Below are 25,554 nucleotides of genomic sequence, written 5' to 3' on the forward strand. Positions count from 1 at the left end.
TCGCCATTACGGGGTTTCCATTAAAAAAAAAAAAATTTTAAATCGCAGTGAAAAAGTCAAGAAACATGACCGCCATGATCCTCCAGCTACTTCCGGTCGTCTTCTTCGTGGTTCCCGCCAGCGGCAACATCCGGTTGTTGACGTGACTGGCGCGAAAAAAAAAAGTATATTGCAGTTTGGGCGCGGGGGAGGGGGAAGAGTCATCCTAGCGCCAAACCTTTATCGATTTTTATTAATCCAAGTTTCCATCAAATTGCGCAATTATACATTCAGTGGAAACCGGAAATCCTGCTGTCATCCACAACGACTCTTACCATAAATCATTTAATTACACTTTACACTTTGGGGGATATATATATATATATATATATATATATATATATATATATATAAATTGAGAATAGTAGCTCCCACCTTGAAAACTCTGCTTTTAATGACAGGTCACATTGAAAATTACTCAATTAGCATTAAGCTAGCCGCTACTTCCCTTATGAAAGCCTATCAAAGCAGCAGGGGTGTACTTACTTTTCCAAATTAAACAAGCTTCCCAAACTTGGAGGTAATTTACAGCAACATTTAGAGACAAACTGTAGACGACAAAAAACAAACATGCTGGTCGAAACACATAATGCCCTGGATTTTTATTTCATTTTGTGACATTTCAAAAGGATTTCTTTTGTTTGTGTGTGTGGTGGTTGGGTCTACAAAAAAACAAACAGGAAACAGAGTCATGAATCAAACTGGGAAACTGGAATGGGCATTGGGATAGTGGTACAAACAAAGAAAAACTACAAGTAGCCTTGTTCAGTACCAAACTCTTCACAGAAGAGAGCACATTTTTTTTAGGTTTTTATTTTGTCCCAAATGAAGGCACCCGATAACATGTGGTTCATGGCCTTTCAGCCTTCAGGATAGCTTTTTTTCTTTTAAAGTAGAGAAAACGTCTAATTTTTTTTCAATTCATACATGTTTGTTATTACATAGAGGTTGGAATGATAAATGTCAGTTACTGCATTTTTTTTACTCCCTTATATATAGATATATATATTTCGTTTAGAGCAACAAGTAACAAAAGAATGAAGTTTTTCCATGAGCAAATTTAAAATAAAAAGTGGGGGAGGTGATACAAAAATATTTATTTAAAAAAACAAGAGATGGAGGAAAAACAATAAAAAATGAGGCCATCTAGTGGGAACCAAACGGTAAAAATCATACAAAAGCAGCATCAGTCAATTAAAAAAAATCATATAGTGCCTAGATACGTCAGAAGCAGCAAAGACTTCTGGGAAAGTCTTCATCCCAATTGTTTTGTTACTTGTCTCAGGAATAAAAAAATGTATGGAAGAGCAAACAAACGCCTCGCCTACCGGCCTGCGACTCCTCAACACGACAAATGTGGTGGAACAAAGGAAACATGTTCAATGTTTGTAAAAAATATATGTAGATGTAGCTGAACACTGACTACAGCTTGGGGCACCGGTGAGAGGTACAGTGTATTTAAAATTTAGCAAAAAAAACCTGACATGAATGGCAGGGAGGGAAGGTGGGGAGAAATAACTTTGTAAACACGGCACAATAAATAGATCCAACAGCAGGTTCTGCACCATGCATGTGATGACATACATTTTTCTGTGGTACAACTTTCACTCCTCGTTATTTTTGCACCAGTTGCAGTTTGTCGTTTTCTCTTTTTTTCTTTTTAACTTTGTATCTCGAGTGCAAAACATCACAAATGAACAATTCTGTATTCAAGTAATGTTATATACAAGAACGAGGGGTGGTGGTGGGCGGGGGGGTATTTCGGGGCATTTAAAGGTGGGGCGGGGGTATTTATTACAAATATGCTGTACTGTACATATAATTGCCATATTAAGAATTTACAGACGATCTCTTATTAACAATAACAAACGGGGGAAATTATGGGAGGGGAGAAGAAAAAGAAATTTGTACGAGACGAGCATTGCAATTAAGTCCCAAAACGGTTGCCGTGGAAACCCAACCTTGCCGTGCTCATTCAGCCACCACTTGCATTCACGACTAAACAAAATGATGCATAGCACCTTAAAAAAAAAAAAAAACAAACAAAGAGGAAAACAAAGAAAACGGCGGCAGCGCCGCCGGGTGACGTTTCCCTCGCAGCCGGCAGCGGCGGCTACGTGACCTCCATGGCCACTGTGTTCTCTGACAGACTGTTCAGTGCTGGCTTGTCTTGCTCCAGATTCTCCCTGAAACGGGACAGAGGAGGCAGAGGAGCACCGTTAGCTTAGCGCTCACAGACGGCTTCAGGCTTTAAAGGTTCATTTCTGGAAGCGACACAAACATCAGCAAAAGTGTTTTTGTTAATTCCAGAACGGACTCAGTATTTAGTTCAACAGCATCAACGATTAACGTTTACAGTACTGACTCACTTTGGGTCCAGCTTGAACCACTTGACTGTTTCTTTGTAGTTTCAATCAGCCAAAAAATATATAAATATATATATAAATTTGTCCAATTACATTTCAGCTTCAGCTGGTGAATGTTGCTTAAAAATAAAATTATTTTTTTCACACCAGATCCAATTTAAAAATGTTTTTTTCTTGCCTTGTTTTTTAAAACAGAAAATACAAACGGCAGAAAATGTTTACATAAAACAGCTTTAATCATCCCGTCTGTGAATTGCATGACAGTATTTAGACCAGGCCACAAAATATTTTAATATATACAATATAATTTATTCTGGTAATAAAACTTTATTCTCCCATTATTTCAACTTTACTGTCATGCGACTTAAGTTATTTACAAATCTGAGATCTTAGGCATTTTATTAGTATACAGTTTATACTGTTTTGTTTAAGACATGTATATTAAATTGGGTATATTTTGATATGCTGCTATAACACGTAAATCCACTGTGGGATTAATAAAGGACTAATCTGTCTTATTCCCAGAGCCAAACATGGAAAACAGTTTTTATGCTCCTCTAATCTGGAACAAACATCCAGAAAACTGTAAACTGCAGAAACACTGAGCTCCTTTAATCAAAGCTAAAATCTAATTTAAGAGTTGCCTATTATTAGTAAAAACATTCTGGCTTTTTTCGTTCCTGATATTGGAGAAAAAATAACCAACATTTTGTTGTTTGATTTAGACCTGTTGCAATAAATTAATCGCATAATGAGTTAAAACAAATTCAATAATTTCCATTTTCATTATTTACCGTTTTTATTTTCCCTTTCTACCAAAACCTGGACGATAAAAATCTTCTGGTTTGCTGCTTTAGCCTCAGCTGACCATTTTTTGGAGAACGATTTTGTTTACAGAAACTTCATTCTTCATTTCTGTTCTGCGTGTTTTGGATATTTAAAATGTTTACAGTGTTAAGCTTATGGATCTTTGAGAATCTGTCCCTGCATCATTACCAATGTTTTACAGGACAAGAGGCGTTTTCCTCACCTGGGCACCATGTCCAGCGCGGAGGTGGAGGAGGCGGCCACCTTGGGCTTCTGACAGTTGGCGGTTGCTGCGTGGGCGAGCTTTAAGGCGGATGTCGACATGGTGGCGCTCAGCGTCCGCGGCGCGTGGATGCGCTTGCCGGCGGGGATCGCCAAACGGAGGCTGTTGTTGTTTCCCAGCAGGACCTGAGTGGCGGCGGCGTTGGCGGGGGGGTGGGCTGTGCCGTTGTTGTTACTGGTGGCGGAGCCGAGGGTGGTGGAGCAGGGGTGGAGCAAGGCGGACGTTGGGGCGGCGGTGGGAGGAGCCGGGGCGGCGGGGGACGGGGACGCTGTGCTCGAGAGCGACAAGCTCTTGTAGACACCTGAGGTTGGGGTAAAAACGGGGCGGTGGTGGTGGGAGGGGCAGGAGGGCAACAAGGCGACAGGGGGAGGAGGGGTTTGGACATGGAAGTTGAAATTATCGACCGAGGAAAATTAAATAAATTCTACTTTTTAAAAATGTTTTCAAAGGAGCCACAGAAAACTGCAAAATATGAATTAAAACAAAAATTCACTTTAGCAAAACTTTACTGCGTATTTAAAAAGGGACCGATCTTTAATGTTCATGCTCAAAATTTTAAATCACTGCATCAGGTTTTCTGGGTGTTGAAATCTCTTAAGTTCATGTTTTCACTGCAAAAATACAAAATCTTACCAAGTATTTTGTCTAATTTCCAGAGCAAATATCTCAGGACACTTCAAATAAGAAAAACTGACTTACAAATGAGTTTTCAGCAACAATATGAACTTATTTTACGCCAATAATTCCTTAATATTCATGACAAAAAGTCTATTAAAATGATCAGAACAGTTCTGATTAATCGATAATTGAACTAATAGCCAAATACTTAGTAATCGATGAATCGTTAACTGTAGTAAACACCAGTTGAAGACGCCAGTCAGAGCAGTGATTACGCCAAATTGTACAGAAATGCATGTGGGACTGCTGACGAAAATAAAAACTGTAATTTGAGCAGTTTGACTAGAAAACCCAGAAAGTCACTGATTTGTTGTGCTTGGTGAGGATTTTAGAAGAGAAAACTCATTTATGTCACCATCTATGAAACAACCGCCAAGCGATGAAGGTTGCTTCCTGCTTCTCACCAGAATCCCAAATGAAGGAAGGCATCGGGTTTCATAAACTAATTTTCTGCTTTTATTTGATCTCTGGGGAAATTTTAGGCGTTTCATCCAGCGACACTCTAGGGTGGAGCGTTTGTGTCGTCGGCTGTACCTGAGGAGAGGATGCCGTTGACTCCGCCTCCCAGGGCCAGCTCGTCCTTGGTTTTCAGAGCCAGCAGTTGTTCGGCGGAGACGAGGGCCGAGGCGGCGAAGTGAGCGCTGGCCTCGTCCAGCGTGTTCGCCAGGCTCTGTGTGGGGAAGAGGAGGAGCGTTTAGGAGAAACCCAGCGGCTGAGCGCGTGGCGGCGGCGGCGGCGTACCGACCTGTGTGCTGTTGGCAGTGCTGTTGGCTTGGTGCTGCTGCTGGATCTGCTCCAGCTGCTGCTTGTGCATCAGAGACAGCTGCTCCTGATGCTGCTGGTACTGATCTGCTGTGAACGCTGAGACAGAGGAGTCAAGTTAGCCGTCTGGGAAAAACACGTCTTTATCCCACACTGAGATAAAATACTGCTGCACACCAATCCGGGTTACTTTGAGGGAAAAAAAAGCTTCATGAAACACCGACTGCTGATGCTGGATGCACGAAAGTAAAGAGTCAGAGATAAATAGGAGGATTGTTATCGATTCATTTTGTGATCTGGCATGTAATCGGATTACTCAAGTTTAATTGTTATTAATTAAGCTGCTGCAGGTACAACAGGAAGTAGTAAGAGCGAAAGGAGACAAACCGTTTTGTACAGAAACGATTATTGAAATAATCATAAATTTAGTAAACGATTAATCGGTAAATGGAGTATACAGACTCAAAAAGGCAATTTGCTGAAGAAATTAACCCAAAACTGTTAAAAATAAAAAATACATTTTACATTTAAGGTGAACAATCTGCTTCGTCTGAATATGTTCTACCCAGAACTCCTTGGTGTCGACTTGATGATCTTTATACCACAGAGATTAAATACTGCAGTGAACCAGGCTGACTCCTTTAACCAAAAAAACTTAGTTACGACAGCATCAAAGGATGCTTTCTAACAGTAAACAGCGACTGCTGATCCTTTGTATGTGAATGTAGAGAACCAAAAGATGAGTAGGAGGTTTCGCATGTTCATAACTTCACACCAGGGCCGAAACGATCAATCAGATCACTGCTGATCAATTAAACAGCTGCAGGCACAACTGGGAGAAATAAGAGTAAAAAGAGACTCAACTTTTTTTATACTCGTTTAAAACTGAAACGATTAATCAACTGTTGAATTAATCCGCAACAAATTTAATAACTGACTAATCGTTAGAGTTTATTACAGACTCAAAAAATCGATTTGCTGAAAGAACAGAGCAGAAATTAAACATTTAAACTCAACTTTTATCCAGTCAGTTTGGAGAAAAACAAACCAAGAGCAACTCGGCCAACGCCTCAGTGTAAAAACACTACAGAACTCACACAAAAGGAACAAACAAGTAGATATTTAAGTTCTGTTGAAATAGAACCTGTTTGAATGTAAACGTTTCCTGAATTTGCCATTTCTTAGTTTAGATTTTGAAACATTAATCCTCTCAAAACCTTTTTTCAGACTGATTTTAACACTTTCCGACAGACAGAAAATGAAACGTTTTACATCTGAAAAAGTAAGACCTATCCTCTGGTAATACGGTGGGAAAACAGCCATCCAACCTTTTCATTTAACTTGGGAAATGTGTGAAATATTTGCAGTGGATCCCAGTTTTAGCCCCTTTAAAAACATCTGAACCTGCCTATTTTTACAGGTCAGACATGAACATGTCTTAGTGATGCTACAGGCACACAGTGGACTGGGAATGAAAAGCTGTGAAACCAACCAGGTTCCCAAAACAACCAGCTAAACCTTTTCAAACTTCAATCTGCGTCACTTCCTTCATTCGTCTCTTAGCGTTTCTAAACAATCAGTTTGATTTCCCAGTGTGTGCAAACAGAACCACAGTCGACTTATGAGTGAAACCAGAACCAGAACCTGTTCAGATGCAACAGCACATCTGGTGTAAAGCTAAAGCTAATCTTCAGAAGCAGGAATTCAATCACATCCAAGTCAGGAAAAACACATTAAAATCCTGCTGCCGGTGAAACATCAGCATTTTCCGCCCGACTCTTGGTTTTCGCCTCGAGTCTTTTGTGTTTTACTTTTTATTGATTTCAAAGTCTTGTTTTTCATGTCATGAAATGAAACGGCTTCATGCTTCTCTGAAACATTGATTTCCTCTTTCCCCGCCGACCCATAAGTTTTCCAGTCCACAGCATCTGAGACTACTAGTCCCTCTGTCCTCCAAGTCAAACATCTGATGGCATCTCCAGCATATGAAAATCCTCCAATCTGAAGTTTTCCAGTTAACTGCACCGCTGTAACGCCGCTTCCAGCAGAACCACCCTGTTAATTTGACTCATGCCTGGGCATTCTCATTACGGTGCAGCTTCACAAACACAATCAATAACCAAAAGCATGTAACGCATGTAAAAACAATGTTTGCAGCACCAGATGCGCCTGAATGCCTGCAGAGTGCGGCGTTTAGCCTGTGAGTCAACGGCAACAGGTCCGGCGTGCCTCATGAATTTATTCAGCACATCCAGGTTTAATTGACGCCTCTGGGATTGGGAGGGGAGCTCAAACTTAAAAACAAGAACAAATCTTTCACAGAGCAAAAGGCAGGAGTCGGAGTAAACGTAAAATTAAAGCAGATGCAGTAACGTCGTTAAAATAACTGATATCTTTACATGACTGATACTAGAAGAATGAATTATTCAGATACTCGTTGAGACAAAATCGATGCAACCCGACGCACTTCTTCAACAACAGACACTTGGCTGATTAAAACAAGGAGCTGCTCCAACTTTAAAAACAACATGGAGGGAATCTACAGAAAAAAATAAAAACATGAGCAACACTTTTTGGACAACCAGCAAAAAACCAAAATTATTTTGGCATAAGTGGGGTTCCCCAAGGTTCATTCCTGGAGCCACTGCATGTTTCCAGCAGCTTAGCCATCTGGGTGAACCTTCAGAGCCACATAAAGACAGTTACAAAGTCGGCCTATTAGCTAAAAAACATTTCCAGGATGAAAGGACCAAAGCCCCAACAAGAGAAACTCATCCATGGTTTATTTTTAGTTGCATTTATTACTGCAACAGTGTCTTAACAGGTCTGCCTACACTGCAGCTAACTAATGCTAGTTAGCATAGCCACTGATGATGGCAGACAAACAGTTCTCCTGCAACAGCGAGATGATTCTCTGCCATCTAGCAGAGTACATGAGTTGATTGACAGCGCTAAGACCCTCCTCCTGGCTCTCATTGGTTGATTTTGGTCGGGAGTGATGCATTTCTTCAGACGGCAACAGCAGCTCAGGAAGGTGGTGGAGGAGATCGAGCTTTTCACAGATTATTTGTCTCAAACTAGAAGTGCATTGATTTATTGACAAGTCCATTTATCGGCACCGATTTCCTCAATTTTGGGAAATCGGTGATCGGCTGATACTTCCACGTGAAGCCGTTCTCGTCCACCTCAGCTCTAAAAATCAGCCTCTGTCTTCTGCTCTGCAGTCAGAGTTTTGTCTGACAGACCCGGCCCACCAGGTCATGTCTGCACTTAATAATCATCCCACTGTTGCAAACAAAATTGGTACTGGCAAAAATCTGAATCGGCAGAGCAGGTTATTTAAAGACAGGAAAACTGCAATCTGTGCAACTCTGTAAACCGTCATGACATGGTGAGAGTTTCAACAAATATGTTAAAAACAGTTTTTTTGTTATAAAAGTTACACGCTGCAGCTTTAACAAACCCTCAGAGGCCACTTACCAGCAACGGGTGTGGGAGGAGGGACCACCCTGGCCGGACGCTGCGATCCGAACGGCCGACCCCCAGCTGAGGCGGCGAGCGGGCGCTTCACGCCTCGACTGATCCTCCTGAACAGCGGCTGGGCGTTGTCCAGCTCGTGTAGTGGTAGTGTCCGAGGTCTGAAGTGCCTCCAGCGGCACGACTTTATATTAGACAGTATCTGGCTGAGGTCCGAGCAGGGGGGCGGCGCCGAGGGGGGGGAACTTCTGTCCGAGGTATTTGTTTCTGAGGTACCGGCGAGCGCCGGCGAGCGCGAAGTCGCCGAGGGAGGCGGAGAGGCAGGCAGCGGCAGGTCGGGCGTCTCCGGGTCCAGTTGGTGGAACGAGTCCGAGTGCGCCCGGTCCAGTAACACCCTGCAGGCCCACAAGAACCAGTCAGGAAAAACTTCCTTTAATCGAATCAAGGTCAACAGTTCATGTAACTAAAAATAAATCATCAGAATAATATCTGCCCTCTATTCACATAAACATGGTAAAGATACACATATTTAAAAAACTCAAAACAAACAAATTCAACGCCATATCGCTTCATGACGATGACTTTCAAATTTAAATGCAGAAAGAGTAAACATTTCATTTAAGCATGTTTTTAAATTAATTTCAGTTCCCTGTAAGTTATATCTGCCTTCTCTTTTTCCAAATCTGCTTGGTATAAATAATTGATACTCTATCAAATCATGACATTTCAGTAACTGTATAAATATTAGGCTTTTGTTTTTTTATGTATCCACTTGCAGTAACAAACAGCTTCTGCAAAAGTAAAAATATAATCTGTTTTACAGATATTAACCCAAAATCAGTGAGTTATACAAGTTATATTTTAACTGCACAAGATTTCCATGACATTTCTTTTCTATCTCCACTCCAACATGCGGTCGTGTTTCAGATGAAATGTTGGAGCGAAGCAGAACCGACAGAACCAACCTGCCGCCCCGTCCCACGCGCCGCCGCGCCATGCCCAGGCAGCGGCGTGGAACCGTCAGCGTAGTGAGGCTGTAGCGGAAACGCGCTTCGGCCAGGCCGCCGTCCCAGGCGCCGCTCCACGGCCAGCTGCCCACCAGGTCCGGACGGGCCTGGACACACAGAACCACAGCGGTCAGCCTGACCCGACCCTGAAGGGAACCACGTCTGCGGCCGATAGAAACCCGACTGCAGGCCAACAGCCAGAAACACAGTAAAATTCAAGCACATTTCAAGAGTTTTCAAGGTAAGTTTCCAGACTTTTCCAGTACCTCACCTTGGAGATAAAAACACAACAAATAAAAAAAGATTTAAATTCACGATCACATTCCTGAAAGTCATTTCAGGAAATGAAGTCAATTTTTGCCAAAAAAGATTTTTTATTTATTTTTGTCTTAAACAACTCAAGTCGTCATGTTAGGAAAATGATGAAATATTATTTATTACCTTAATAGTTTTTGTGTCATTATTCTGCACAGGGTAAACTTCATATATGTTATGAAATGTTTAACACCTCAGACACCTGATTGGTAAGAGGGAAAAATAAATAAATTCCTGAAATTTCAATAATTTTCTTTAATGTTTAACAGACGATCAATAAGTCATTGAGAAATTAGGAATAATCAATATTTATTACTTTGAGACAACCCAAAATAATTTTTCTGCTTAAATTATACAGAGAAAGTTAGAAAATAGTTTTCTGGTGTTTAGCAAATAAAAATAACTCAAAGTATGAAAGTAATTTTAGTCTGATTTAACTTCAGACAGGAGGAATAAATCCGTTTCTGTCTTTATTGGGTGAACAAAAATATCTGGTTTCAACTCAGCATTTTCCAAGTTTAGTGTTTTAATCAGAAGTTCAAATGCAGTTTGAATATCAAGCACTTTCCAAACCTTGAAAACACCTCATTGAAATTCAATTCCAGGATTTCCAGCACCCGTTTCAAACTCAGTTTGTTTAAAGCTTGAGCTAAAAGTGTGAGGCTTACGGCGTAGTACTGGCAGCCGGCTCTCCTGCGAAACGCGTACGCGCCGTCGGGGTCGTTCTCCTCCTCCGCTTCCGAAGAGCCTGAGTGGAGCTGCGGGCAGAAGAGGTCAAAGGTCAGGGTTCCAGTCAAGCTCAAGGATAAAAAGTGTTTTCACCGTGAAGCAGAGATTTAAACTGGAACTGCACCAAAGAGAAGATGGGAATGATTTTTAAATTAAACCCAATAAGGTGGCGGTTCACCTTCCCCTCATTAATACGAAAATAAATAAAAAGCGAGATTCAGGGTTTCTGCTCATCATTATTAAATGTTGCCTGACAGCAAAGTCCCACACTTTACAAAGCAAATGTCTTGGTACGTGTGAAATAAGAAACTTTTCATCAAGTAAAGGGAGCTTGTTTTAAGTAAAAAAAATGTAATATTGATGAACAAGTACCAGTTTAGTTGGCAGATTATTTAACTTACAACATGGGTAAAATCTCTTCATCAATATTACATTATTTTACTTAAATCATGCTCCCAATACTTGCTGAAAACTTACTTGTAAGTTAGTTTTGTATTATTTCAAGTGTCCTAATATATTTGCCCTAAAAACTAAACCAAAATTATTTGGTAAGGTTTTGTGTTTTTGCAGTGCAGACCTCGAGAATCTAAAACCAAACTCCATCGTTTGATCGCTGAGGATGAGCTAACCCGTTAGCGCCTCACCTGGGAGAAGGGCTCGTCGTCGGAGCTGGGGAAGTCGTACTGGTTCAGGTCCTTGGCGTTGAACACGACCGGACCCGTGTGGTGGGCCGTTCCCGACGACAACGGCAACATCTTCGGCTTCTTCTCGTACCTCCTCTTCGGCCGCTGGGGTTCTGCCTTCTCGGGCTGCGAGAGCAAAGCGTTAGTACGACAACGTTCCGGCGCCGCTAAGCCGTTAGCGTTAGCGGTCCTGACAGCGGCTTCACCTTGGACTTGTAGTCCTTGGAGTCCAGATGGTCCTGGTGTCGGTACTGATTGGTGAGCGGAACCAGGGGGATGATCTGCGGCCTCACCAGCGCCCGCTCAGCCAGAACCTCCGCCATTATTTCTCCACCAAAGTCTGACATGGAGTTTCTGGAGGCGGAAATGAAAGCATCAGCTTCCACTCTGAAATATTTCAGAGTTTTAACAATTTTCAGTAAAATTTAAGAACTTTTCCAGGACCACACTTTAGAGACAAAAACAAATAAACTAAAAAAAAGTTTTAGTTCACTGTTATTGAGTTCAGTTAATTTATTTTTGGTTTTACCATTTCATATCCTACAGCAGGAACAAAATGTTATGTTTTGAAGTGTTTCTCACTCTGCACACCTGACTGATCTGAGAACGAAACACTAACAAAAAGAAATCCCCAAATTTAAAACAATGTGGTTTGTTTAAAAAGTTAGAAAATCAGAAGAGTTTCCAAAATGCCGGTTTAAACTTAATTTAAGTCAAATTTAAATTCAAAAATACGTAATTGATCCAAAAGCGAAACTAAATGTTGTGATAAGCCATTAATTCAAATCCGTCAAAACTGTTCGGATATTTAAATAAAAAGCTGATGGGAATAATAAACATAATATTGAAACAATTCAAAGAAACTGTTACAGTAAATCACATTCATAGTCAAATTAAATGATTACATATTGTCACCTTCCTAGATTACTGCCCAAGTCAATTTTTGCCAAAAGATAAATTAAGCAAAACATAAAATCTACAAAATACAAAGAAAGCTACAAACAACATCTCTGAAAAGTGTCCTTGCCAGGTTTTCTGGCTTCTAACAAATATAAATAACTTTAGCGATTCCAACTAAACTAAAACAAAAAAACTGTCTTTTATTAGGTGTATGAAAACAAATAATGTTTTCCATTATTTAGTCAAACATCTTGCATTTTATTATTTGAGTGTCAAGCACTTTCAAGGACTTTGTGCAGAAATCAAGCACCTTCCAAACACCTGACTGGAATTCCAGTGTTTTCCAGGATGTCGTAGGAACTCAGCCTGCTGCTTCGGTCCCGTTTGGGAAGCAGAGCTTTGGGTCTGCAGCAGGACTCACCGCTTCTCGACGATCTCCAGCGTGAGGTGCAGCAGCTCCCTCTTGCTCTTCTCTCTCCTCTTGATCATCTCCAGGATGGTGACGGCGCGGCTCAGGTCCCTGCGCAGCTTCAGCATCTTCTCGTACGACGCCTCGTCGTTCTTACGGTTCTGAGCGAGGAAAGGGAGACGCTGCTTTAGACAAACGACCCAGATGTCAGGAGTTTGTGAAAAGGGTTCGAGGCTCATGTTGGATTCGTGGTTCTGTTAGGACTCAAGGCTGTGACAAATAAATGAACAAAACCACGAAGGTCTGACGACAAAAACATGGAAACTCAGACTGTTAACGTTCTGTATACAAATACTCAAAATTACCATTTCAGCATCGATTTGGGGACAAATGTCAGTCACTTAGAGAATAACGATAAACTTCACTAAAATATTGACACATATACACACACACACACACATATATATGTGTGTGTGTGTGTGTGTGTATGTAAAAAAAGAAGAGCAACCAGTAATTTAAGGAGTTTTTATATTTTCTAGAGCCAAACGGCCAAAAAGTGCTTTTTTTAAAAAATAGTTGTCAATTAATTTTTACCTGCTCAATAATTGACTATTTTAGCAACTTTTCAGATAAATTAAATAAAACTAATTTAATAGGCTTTTTTTTATCAGTTATTGGCCAGAATTGGATCAACTCTATTATAAACCCAACATGATTAATTATTTTATCCAAAAACAATTAAACTGAACAGAAATTTGTATTTCTCTGCATGTTTGGTCTCATTTAAATTAAACTTCTAATAAAATCTGTCTCAGTTTTCCACAAACCAAACAGAATTTTAATTTTGTTTTATAATTAAATTCCTTCATCAAAGGCTTGTTCAAAACTGAGCCGTTTTAAAAGAATGAACTACATTTATGTCTGTCAGAGAGAGAACAAAAGCCGACATTTAAATCTCACGTTTTCTGTGTTTCAGGGTAAAAGTAAAGCTGTAAGTTTTTCCATGTTATATCTGCTTCATTTGTTCAGGTAAATAAACCATAAGCAACACTTGAACCACATCCAGACGTCTCATAACTGAACTAAAACGACTAATCAGAGAGAAAAGGAAAAGGCCTCTGATGCTGATGTTGCAGTTGAATAACAGCCTGATTGGTTCATTAGAAAACTATTGTGTCGTCCACATTAACCAGCAATTTAGTGTGACCTAAACTATTAGGTTTAAAGTTTCTGCGGTCCGACCCACTAACCGGCATCTCAGGCGTTCAAACAGGAGTGTCCAAAGTCTGGTTCAGGGGCCATTTCCAGCCCCTGGTATAATTATTCATGGCCCCCCAATCTAAAATCCAAAAACTGTGAAAATTTGGTTCTCAATTTATTTAATACAGATGGACAAAATTTAGAATATTTTTAATATTTTAAGGGGAGATTTTTACAGAAATTTTAAAAATGGAAAATGTTAGACAAAACAAAGTTTTGTCTTTTACCAGGCACATTTGAAGTTGGATCACAAACCTGCAGCAACATTTAGTAAAATAAAACTGGAGTGAATCTATTCATTAAAGTTGGCAACTTATTCAAATAAAAAGTGATTGTTTTTTTTTTTACTTAATCAGGAAGCATGATGTTAGTCAAAAGTTTCATGACTGACAGCAAGTTTCCACCTCTGTCTATTTTTAGCTATTCATGCTAAGAGTTCACTGCGCCAACGTCAGAGCTGAAGTATGCAGAACATTTACGTCGCTGGATCCACCCAGTCTGTTCACGCTTCACCAAAAGAACAAGGAGGAAACAGGAAAAAAAAGAAACCCCTGCAGGTGGAACTAAGAGGCTGTTTGTTCACAATAAAACGCCTTCATGACTCAACAGCTTTTGCAGTAAAAACCATAAAAGATGTGAAAATGAGTGCAGGGTTTTGGGAAACGAACCTTCCTGGTCTGCATCTTCTCGGTGCGCCGTCGGAACGCCACGTACGGGTCGCCGGTGCTGGAGCCGTCCCGCTTCTCCTGCTTGACGGTGGGGATCAGGGAGTTGGCCTTGCTGTTTTTCCTCTTGCGGCTCCAGTAGTCGAAAACCTCCTTGATGAGCTCGTCGTCCTCCTTCAGCAGCAGCTTGGCTTCAGGGAGACTCACCAGCTGGGAGGAGAAAACACCAGAAACCCGACTCAGATCGCTGAGTCTTTAGCGGCTTCCAGCTGCGGCGCCACAGCGAAAGCTGACCTGCTGACCGCTGCCTTTCTCCAGCCGGTCGATCATCTCCTCAAACTGAAGGCAGCTGATCTCCATCTTCTTCTTTAGCTTGTTGACGAAGGCCTCGTCGTCCGTGTCCAGGTCGTAGTCTGGCTGCTCCGTGTCCAAGCTGAAAGCTGCAAAAAAATGAAAAACACGATTTTATGGACATCAGGAAACGGTTGTGAAAATCCCAACAATGTTTCAGTCATTAAGCTGAACAAAAACAAACAGCAGCTCACAATAAAAGGCAGTCAGTCTTCTGGGCCAGACCAAGAAAAACTTTTTGAAGAAAAGTTGTACGAGAAATTAAATCATGTAAGAATAAAGTGTCACAAGACGAAAGTAAGAAAATCAGAGGGAAAAAATGATAATACAAGTAATAAGACAAAAAGTCATAATATGAGAATAAAATCACAATATTTCCAGGAAAAAAAATATATTAGTAGATTGAAGGGGTAATTTTACAAAACCTCAGATGCAAAAAATTAGACATGCACAGATATGAAAATTCGGGCAGATTATCAATACCCGATATTAATACTTCAGTGATGGCCGATTTACTAATATTGTACACATTTCACTACCATTTTGACACCTTAAAGAAAAAGAAAAATCTTAACCAGAAACAAACAGCAACAAGAAAAAGAAAAACTGGTTGTTCTGAACGGCCCAGTTTTATTCCTCAGTCTGATATAAACATAGATATAAACATAGATATAAACATAGATATAAACATGGATATAAACATGGATATAAACATGGATATAAACATGGATATAAACATGGATATAAACATGGATATAAACATGGATATAAACATGGATATAAACATGGATATAAACATCGGACGATGCCGACGTCAGTGTTGATGTATCATTCATCCCTACTAAAGAATTAAATTAAATGTGGAACGTTTGATGTCTAAACTTTGCTGTCGGTTTTACAAATTGAAAATACTTCAACATTAAATCATCATCAGACTTTGAAACAAACTGCATCCATTTCAAAGACAGAATCCCAGACTTGATCTCGATAACCACTGAAGCTTTGCTCTCATTAAAACAACTTTAATTTAGTAATTTTGATCTTTCAGAACGTTTTCCTGCATCAATAACTTCAGCTCATCCAGGCCAGTTATAGCAGGCCGACTCAAACTGCTTCAAACAACCAGCTTCAAATATCCAAAACATTATAAAGAAACCTGGAAACATTGTGCTGTGAGGTCAAAGGTCAAGCTAAATACAGGCAGCAGCCCCATTCATCAGAAACAGAGGAGACCAAAACGGTCTGGACGATCATCAGGCTTAATGACACGAACTTTGACCTTTCGGATAAATGAAGGATTAATTCCTGCAGCTAATGAAAAGCAGCACTATCTGTGTTTATCCATTAAAATGCTTCTAGGCAGTTTGCCAAATGAAATTCAGATTTCTCTCACTGAACCCTCAGCAGATTATTCGTCTCCGATCCAACGTTTCAAACATAATCAATAATATTGATTAAAAAACTGGAGAGAAGAGAATATCTCCTCTGACGCTTCTGGAGTGAATTTAGTGGCATTAGGAAGTCAGGTGAGAGATAATAAACTGATCAGATCAATAAACTTCACAAAACTTGATCACTTCTCACCGACAGAAACGTATCGGCTCAGGATGAGAACAGATAAAACGGCTTCAAAACGAACATTTAATCTGATCCAAATCAGACACTTTCAATTAAAAGCAGCAGCTGTTACTGTGAAAACCTCCAGATTAATCATTTTTGATCTTCAGGATGATGAGGATTTCCTTCTGGTTCAGGAGAAACCCATCAGAGGAGCAGCTGTGAGCTGGACCAAACGTTTCATGTCCACCTCCAGCGTTAGCGGCGGCGTTCGGAGAACAGCAAATTGCTTTTCTCTGAGAAACAATCGTGGAAACCAGCAGTGACACAGAAACGCAGAGCGATCCGGCAAACTCATTTCCTCTGAGATTACAGGGCGAGGAAATCTCCCCGACAATCTGCAGCTAACCAGTACTTTAGTTAGCGATTAACTGGATTCAAAAAGCTGGCACAGCCTCAAGATGTCTCGCATTAGAAATGCATTAAAAGATCCAAACAAATTCCTTTTTTAGGGAAGAAAACAAACATTTAATTCCCTAAAATGCAGTAACACAGAATCCATTAAGTGTTCAGTTGATCATTTGTAGAAAATGATGCATCTGCAGTTAAAATAATCCAACTAACATGCAAAAAGCTCGAGTTAAATGATAAATGTTGCTGGAGGATAAATAGTCCCAGAAGTTATTGTGATAATGTTGTTTTGAGACCATGTGGAAGTTATATAATGGTAATAATAATGTAAGAAAAATCAATAAATCCACTGGAACCGGAAAATATTTAAATAGCCAAAATAAATAAAAACAATTAAAATGAATTATGAACTCTGTAAACAAAATTGTCCTTCAGAAAAAAGATCTAGAATATAAATGATGCAAATGGAAATTATTGTGCTTGTTTTAATTTAACATGGGTTTAATTGATTTATTGCGACGGGCCTCTACAGGTCGGCTCTGCTGATTATTTTATGGATTAACTGATGAATAATTGAAGAGCAAAACGTGCTCAACAGATCATTATTATTATTACAGAGTTTGAACCAGGTGACGATGAAACTGCCACCAGAGTTTTAGGTTGGACATGTTAACGGAAAAGTTTTTTTGAGCCTGCAGACCGATATGTATCCGATTTAGTTCCACATGTGGAAGTGACTCTAATCGGGTTTTTTGGTGGTGAAAGTTAAAAAAAATTTACATTGGGTGAACGTAGCCCATTTCTGGCATGGGAACATACAACACAGTAAACTTTAATGCAGGTAATTTGGTTTCTAAAAAATAGACATGTTTTAAAACATAAACAGAGTTGTACTTTTAAATCCATTATTTTCAATTAGATTCAAAACAACTGCCTCTATTAATGCTAATTGTATATTTTTAGTACAGTTTTGAATTTCTGCAGAGTCTGGACTTTCAGCTAATGGACTCTTGAGTCTGTATACTCCAGTTACCGATTAATCAATTACTAAATTAACTGATTAATGAAATAATCAGGATGAATTGGATTAAGCCGTGAGAACGTGACACCTCTGTAAAAATCTCTCAGTAAATGTCTGAAAGCCTTTACTTGTAAAATGCATGATTGTTTTCTTTAATCTGTGGGGTTATGAGACAGACTCACGCTGTATGTGAATGAGCTGCTTTGGCATCTTGTAGTCGCCGGGGTAGAGGGAGTCGTAGTAGGTGATGTTGCTCTCCGCCTCGGGGACCGGGATGACCATGTTGTCCCGCTTCTCGCCGTAGACCTGCTGCGCCGAGATGGCCCGCTGGAGATGGTGTTCCTGTGGAGAGAGAGGGAGAATAAAGAGGCTGCTGCAGAAGAATAAATCAGCTAAACACAGTCAGAACCATCTTAGATACTAAAGTATCTGATCGCAACGGTACAATTTATGTTTAAAGTAAGAAAGCGATTTCCAATCTACAGTCCAAAAATGTTTTGTGACAGAGAGCAAGGGTTTATAATTTAAAGACAAGGAAATATTTAAAAAAAAAATCTATTAAAGTAAAAATATTTTTTTGTCCATCAGTGTGTAGGGTAGATTAATAGATCGGAGCTTAAATGAAGTACAAATATAAACCATCTTAAAAACAGTCCAAAAAGGAGCTTGTTGGAAAATATGTTGAAAATGTACAAAAATGCTGTTGATTAAAAAATTATGTATAATTGTCCATTTAAGGATGAGAATGTGAGGTTTAAGTGTCAGAGTTTATCTGGAGATTTAAACGCTGCAGTAAGTTGATGAGCATGAAAGACGCAGGAAATCATAACATCTTGTATCTGCTGCTGCACGTCAATGGGCACGATTATTTCCCGTTGTCACTTTGTCTATTTGAAATAAGTTATCAGAGGGACCAAAACGGTGCTGCATGGAAACATTTTCTGCTCCTTTCTAGGAAAAAACAAAAAACACGTCCTCACCACCCACTTCAGTGGATTCTTCAGTTTCTCCCTAAAAAGTTCCATCATGTGGGATCCTGTGATCTGCTCTCCTTTCCATTTAATTCTCCAAAACAAATCATCTTTTCAGCTTCTCCACACCAACAACCAAAAGCATCCGACAAATAAATCAACCAAGATTCACAGAGTTAAAGTCACATTTTCTCCTGGATGTTGCAGGTCAAATATTAAAAACTAAGAGCTCAAACTATTTCTGATGTGAAAACACTCAGCAGCATGTGTGGCTCTGTGTTTATTGAAGACAGAAGTTAGTTAAATTAGTGATTTAATAAAAAAAAAATCAAATTAATTGCAGTTTCTGTCAAAATAACCAACATTTTCAGTTCAGAAACCCTTTCTGCTGCTAAATTACTGAATATACATACATATGAACTGGATAACATTTATTTTAATCAGTTTTTTTTAAGATTCTTCAACCATCAGATTGAGGCAAAGTGTTTCAGGAACTCCTGATAAGTCATGCACCTTCTTTAAAAATAAGGATTGTGATGCCAACATCTGCAGCATGTTTAGCATTGGGATGCTAGTTTAGGTTTGAATAGCTTCCCTAGTAAGCTAGCTCCTTTTAGCACAGAAATAGTCTTTCCCAGCGTCCCATCAGATCAATTTTGAAGCAGAAATTAACCCTCCGTGGGTCAAGAGAACCAGCTTTGATGTCCATCGACCTCGTTGCTGGTGCGTCAGATTTATGGGTGCACCAGAAACACAATAGAAAGGTTCCAGCTGGAACATTTTAGATGTAAAAAAAAAAAAAAAAAGTTAAAATCTATGTAATTAATCAAAACAAACATGTCCTGACTAGTTTAGAAGTATAACTCCATTTAAATCTCATTTCCTACTGGACTCAAAACAACCTGCAGAACAGTTTTACTCTCCTGTGCATCGAACAAAAAGATTAAACTAGAAATAAACCACAAGACAGAATCAGCCAGGAAAACCTGATCAGTGCATCTGTTGTTCAGCAAGGACGTTCGCATCCGACTTAGTTCAAAATGCTTTTGCACAAATTAAGATTATTTTACTTATAATATGGAAAAAATGTCTTGCCATAAGTGAAATAATCTGCCAAAGGAACTAGTAATTTTTCATCAATATTAAGGAATTATTCACTTAAAACAAGCTCCTATTTCTTGCTGAAAAGTTAATTGTAAGTTAGTTTTATCTTATGTGAAGTCTGCTAGGACATTTGCACCAGAAACTAGACCAAAATTGCCTGGTAAGATTTTGTGTTTTTGCAGTGCGCTCTTCTAGAACCGTTTTAAAGGACCGTCCTAAAATATTGTGAGGACTGAAAATGGCACAGGCCACATTTTGGACCTGGAGAGAACAAATGTGGAGGGAAAGTCCGGAGCGTTTTCCCTCCATAGCTGCTCATGTAGCTGCCACCTGCTGCTGGGCGCTGAGAGGGAAACGGCCGGCTGGTTTGAACGTTTCCAGTCGGGTTTAACCGCTGAGCCTTTAACTCCGGCTGGCTGTTTGCCAGCAGACTGAGCCGCGTAGAGACTCCTCCGCTGGGAGGAGGTGTGTGTCTGTTTGCCCTGAGGCAGACCCAGACAAAGGAAGTTGGGAGTGAATGAGTCGGCGTTTAACAGAGGATGTCAGAGTTCGACCTTTTCATCAAACACTGACATGCCAGAGTGAAGTAGAAACTAACTACATTTACTCAATTACATTTGCCCAAGCAACTTTTGAAAAAAAAAAAAAAAAAAGAAAAAGTATAACTTTTAAGAATATCTTTACTACGCTGTGCTTTCTACTTTTACTTTTTAAAACTTCTGGATTTTCTTCCACTGAATGAAAAAAAACAAACATGTTTTAACCAAAAATTCACCAGACAGACACACCTGCAGTTTTAGTTAAAGTTTTATAAGTTTTTTTTATTGAAAGAAACTTATTTGGAAAAATGTTCTTTGGCCTGATTTCGTTATTGATATGAAATATTGTCATTTTTGTCCAAAATTTCCACTTAGCTTTATACGTTGGTCTGTCTGATCATGTCACTTACAAATATTAAATGATTGATAATTTGATCAGTTACTCAGTACTTTAATAGTTTGTATCATTTTTTTAACTCTTAAGTAATTTCTTGGACAGCTACTTTCTACTTTTACTAGAGTAAAAATATGTTGAAGTAGTGCAACTCTTGAGTACAATTTTTGGATCCTCTGCCCACCTCTGACTAACACTAAAGTCGTGCAAAAACAAACCTGAGGCGAGTCACCAGCTGATACAGAGAGTTAAACACCAACTCCAACATATTTCCACCTGGAATCTCAAACCTGCATCTTTGGTCGCATTTCTGCAATTACTCAACCAATCTGGCATCAATCTGCTGCTGGCTGAGGTTTGCTTTTTATCAACTCAAATTCAGATTTAAGGCTCAGCAGCACAACACAGCCTTATAGTCATGCAGCCGTTACCCATCTTCCAATATAAACATCTTGTCTACTCCTACTTGTTCAGTTATAAAATTACTGAATTCACCTTGGCCTGTCACAATAAATTGTCCCAGAAGTTACTGCGATAAGCAATAATGTTGAGGCCATTTTCAAGTGATGTAATGAAGATTTAACACTGGAACTGGAAGACATTTTAAATATCCAAAATAAAAGAACGACAACAAAATAGTCCTTCCAAAAAGGGGCTGGTTGAGACCGAAACACCAGACTGAAGATTTTTGCTATCCAGTTTTTGGTAGGAAGAAATGGAGAAAAGAGAAAAGCAAACTGTGCAATTGGAAATTGAGCTTGTTTTAATTCATCACCGATTTATTGCTCACTGTAAAAGGCCTAGGTTCATGCCAGCTTGAGCGATATGTCAGTTTTACCACTTTCTGCATAGAGAAACAACGCAGAACATCAACTGTACTTTTTTTGTTTGCTCTCAGGATAAAAGCAGAACCAGTTGGTGGACCGTTTTGCTGGATCTGAGTTTCTATTTGGCTTTAATTTAACTAAACCAGTTCACACACAGAGAGAGAAGCCTTTCTGAAAGGAAGCAGACATGTCTGAGTTTGAAGTTTCAGCACCAACTTCCCACCACAACTTCAACCCTGCTAAAAAGAAACAAAGTGGGATGTTGGGAAATGTGATGTAAAACATCCGTCATACAGAAACTAACACCACCCATCACTCTGATTAAGGCAACGCTGCTTTAACCCCTCAATGCCCAAATTCATATGCAATTTTATAAAAAAAGACTTTTGCTTTCTCTGTCAGATATGAAATTTAAGATCATTAATTTGAATATTCCACCCACTATTGGTGTAAATTCAAATAAATCTGAATACTGCAGTATTTAGCTGTAATCTTGTACAGTATATAATTACTATAACAGTCAATTTTTTTTATGTTAACACTTTTGGTACTTAGTGTGAATCTGACGTTGCCGTTACACCTGAATTTCCCGTCTGGGAACCAATAAAAACCGTTTCTATTTTATACTAAAACCTATCTGGTGTCAGTGGTACCAACATATTTATGTTCTTTTCATTTTGCCTGTGTTTCAAATACAGCTAAATACTGAAAATCCCTTTATCATACTGTATTAGAAGCTTTTATCTCATGATAAGAAATACTGCATTAAGATATTTATGTAAATATTTATGAATAAATCACTTATTTTGTATATCGTTATAATCCTTTGACTCAAATACACAGAATTTACTATTCTACAGATTACTTCTTAATGCTTGTTTGTATTTGACTTGCTTGTATTTGCAAAGTGAAGCAGCCATTTTCTGCTGCAGTTATTTCAGAGGTTTGGAACGGGAAGGTTAAAAATGCGTCGGTATTAAATTAGCCACTATGCCGCCTGACTGGAAAAGCTTTATTTCCTTGGGAGAAATAATTTACTGAACTTTTGCGCATTCTTGCTTGAACTGCAAGATGGAGTTAAAATTAAACAACTTAAATGCTTAAATGTAGCAGAACAAAATCTTTAGAGCAATTTTTAACCAGTGAAATGTGGGAAAAGTGCTTTACAAAGGTCAAGATACAATCAAAAATCTAGAACCGTCCAACAGTATAAATGTGCAATAATTTATAGAAGCTAAACTAGAAGAGAAGCAAGACTTTTGGTTTTTGCACAGACTAACCTCAGGGATTTTCATTTTGTTTGACATTTGAGAAAGCATACTTGTATTTTCTATGAATCACATTCAGTCTTACAAAAAGCTGAAGCTTCAGATTGAAAAAACCCCCAGAGGAAATCAAAAGGTTTTAAAGTGACTGGAGTTTGAGCAATAATCAAAGCTTAGAAGTAGCAACAAAGAGGATTTCTGTTCTGCATATTAAATGGACCAATTCTCAGTAAAACCCCTGACAAATGCAGTCTGAAACGCTGCACATGTGTAACATCTGCACCTCACAGCTGGACTGTCCCATCTAAGCTCTCTGGTTTAGTTAAGTGAGTAAAGCCCCATTACTGTGGAGTAAACCCTTTAAGGATTATCGGTTCTGATCCGAGCTCAGTTAATGAGCATGCTCAACCGGCACGCACAGACAAAAACAAACTGACCATTCTGACTGCATCTCTGATTTACCAGCATTTAAAACCCACACTACAAAGAGACGGTGTTTTATTAAATCAGGATACACAGGTCAGGATTATTTTACACTATTTATAATGGAAAAACTGTTGGGCAAGTGGTTTCACATCAGGAAGTAGCAAAGCCTGATAAGCCGGTTTTAATGTTGGCCATTTTTAAAGCATCAGTAACGGGCCGATAACCAATGTTTGTTTGCGATTGTGTTTCGAGACGGATGGGCGACCATATGTTTGGCAAAGCAACGGTGCAGTGATGCAACGCAAAATTGGGTGGTGGTCATCATCAATATTAAAATATCGGCCTAAATTTTCATATGGCAGCGTAACGTTACCATATAGAAATGCATAATACATCAAATTATGCTGTTTAACATCCAGCAACATAAAACCATGTTAAAAGATCCAATCTACACTAAATAGTAGGATTGAGACGAACAGAAAGGAAGTACGTTTGTACTGAACTCTAATAGGTGAATCCATGTGCTGCTTGGTTTGGTTTGAACGTTTAATGGGCCAAAGATAATGGCCTTTATGAACAATTTGCTCACAGCCTCCCCTCAGCTGCGCTACAGCGAGTCCTGCACACCAGAGCCTGCCATGAATGCTAAGGCTAATTAGCACAGCCACTGATGATGGTGGATTAACAGTTTTCCTGCAACACCAAGCTGCTTAGCAGCACATACACCAGCATGATTGGCAGCACTTTGACCTTCCCCTTTGCTCTGGCTATTTCTAAACAGAGCAGCTCATTTCTGCAGATGGCAGTAGGAACACTGGGAGGAGGCAGCAGAGACGCATTTTTTCACAGATCATCCGTCTCATGACAGTTTTAATAAATATTTTTGCAAAGGTCAAATAGTGATGCTTTAAACGGTGTGGTGCTGTGAGACGGCTATGTTCTTCTGCAAATGTGTGACCTTCGGAGTTAAATGTTCAGACGTCTGATTCAGTAGTAGATTCATTATTTAAAAAAAAGGGACTTGAGCATCATGACCTACGGTGTGAACGTAGCCAAGGTGCATCAATGTACATGGTGATGCACAATAGTGGGAATTCAGTTTTAATGCAGCTGATTAGCAGGAAGAAATCTGAGCTTTCAGTATTTAATCACAGATCATAGTCAAACGAGACGAAATTAGTTGGTTCCAATCTCTGGGCAATTGGAACAGCCAGCTGTAAGGATTTCTGTCATCTTCGATTCCCACACCAGATTTACATCCTTAGCGAAGGAAACGCAAAATAAAACTAAGCAAGACTAATGTGGACATCAAAGGGAGAAACAAAAACAAAGGGAGAAAAACATGTTTTTTTTCTGCTGTAACATCCACGCTTATGCTATTGCATAACTTTAATATTCCCATCCTAATTCCCTCCAGTCGACACCCAACCCCTCAGCTTCTTCCTCTCCAAATTTCATAAACCCCAACCCGCCAGCAGCCAAACTTCATCAGAGAACGTGCGTTTACTTTCAGACTGTGGGCCGATGATAAACACACTGAGGTGTATCGGCTCGCCGACAGTCCTGCTTTCTCACACGCAGTAGTTCAAATATAGCTCCTAAAACGAGCGCCATCAATCACCACCAGAAACGCTGAGCAAGCCAACACCGCCACCCCCCTTTGAGTCTCTTCCACAGCGAGAGTAAACCGCTCCTCAGCGTGGTGGGGAAAAAAATGCTTGAGCACAGAAACTGTTCAAGGCACTGAGCAGGAATGAAAGCTTTCGTTTAAGCTACTGATGAAAGCTGAATGAAAATGGCCGACGGTTTGAATGAACGGCAGATACTTTGGACAGGTATCTGTCTATCTACAGGTATCTATCTATCTATCTATCTATCTATCTACAGGTATCTATCTATCTACCCCCTTCCCAGTGAGGTCACACAGCGAGGAGCTGGGAGCCGGCCAGCATGTTTCTGTGTTTGGCAGCGAGGCAAACACACCAGACGCCCGTGGGTTTCCCAGCAGGCCTGCAGACGCTGACCTCACTCTCAACCTAACGTAAATACAAGATAAAGTGGCTGACCCAAAACAAACAGGCCGCACGTGCTGCTGCTGGGAACCCAGCACCGCAAAACACGCCACCTGGAAGCTACAAACGCACACGTCGTTCCTCCAGAACACCGGCCCAGAAAGGGAGAGAGGGGCTTATGGAAACGGACTCAACGATACGCGGACAATAAAAGCTTTCTATTGGCAGAGAAACAGGAAGTGTGCAGACCACTTCACACCAAGTGGGTTGTGAGACACACGCAACTAGAAGAACCT

At 39.8% G+C, this 25,554-nt stretch overlaps 1 protein-coding gene across 3 annotated transcripts in view; it reads right to left on the reverse strand.

The window, feature by feature from the left end:
• Positions 1–613: 613 nt before the first annotated feature.
• The window catches only part of LOC106930132 (enhancer of polycomb homolog 1-like), a 35,535-nt gene continuing 10,594 nt past the window's right edge, over positions 614–25,554 (reverse strand). For 2 of the 3 annotated variants that reach the window (XM_088014460.1, XM_088014458.1), the window contains 13 exons: positions 17,903–18,062; positions 14,675–14,820; positions 14,384–14,590; positions 12,468–12,616; positions 11,353–11,500; positions 11,108–11,272; positions 10,403–10,492; positions 9,378–9,526; positions 8,416–8,807; positions 4,919–5,034; positions 4,708–4,843; positions 3,436–3,796; positions 614–2,225 (listed from right to left, as the gene is read on the reverse strand). In XM_088014460.1, the coding sequence (XP_087870586.1) occupies positions 2,153–2,225; positions 3,436–3,796; positions 4,708–4,843; positions 4,919–5,034; positions 8,416–8,807; positions 9,378–9,526; positions 10,403–10,492; positions 11,108–11,272; positions 11,353–11,500; positions 12,468–12,616; positions 14,384–14,590; positions 14,675–14,820; positions 17,903–18,002 (2,232 nt within the window). In that variant the 5' untranslated portion in view covers positions 18,003–18,062 and the 3' untranslated portion in view covers positions 614–2,152. Of the gene's footprint in view, positions 2,304–3,435; positions 3,797–4,707; positions 4,844–4,918; positions 5,035–8,415; positions 8,808–9,377; positions 9,527–10,402; positions 10,493–11,107; positions 11,273–11,352; positions 11,501–12,467; positions 12,617–14,383; positions 14,591–14,674; positions 14,821–17,902; positions 18,063–25,554 lie in introns of all 3 variants that reach the window. The other variant, XM_088014459.1, reaches the window with a different exon arrangement.

This window comes from Poecilia mexicana, unplaced genomic scaffold (assembly GCF_051168715.1).
Source record: "Poecilia mexicana isolate PSO_F unplaced genomic scaffold, ASM5116871v1 scaffold_17, whole genome shotgun sequence".
In the NCBI taxonomy this organism is placed as follows: domain Eukaryota; kingdom Metazoa; phylum Chordata; class Actinopteri; order Cyprinodontiformes; family Poeciliidae; genus Poecilia; species Poecilia mexicana.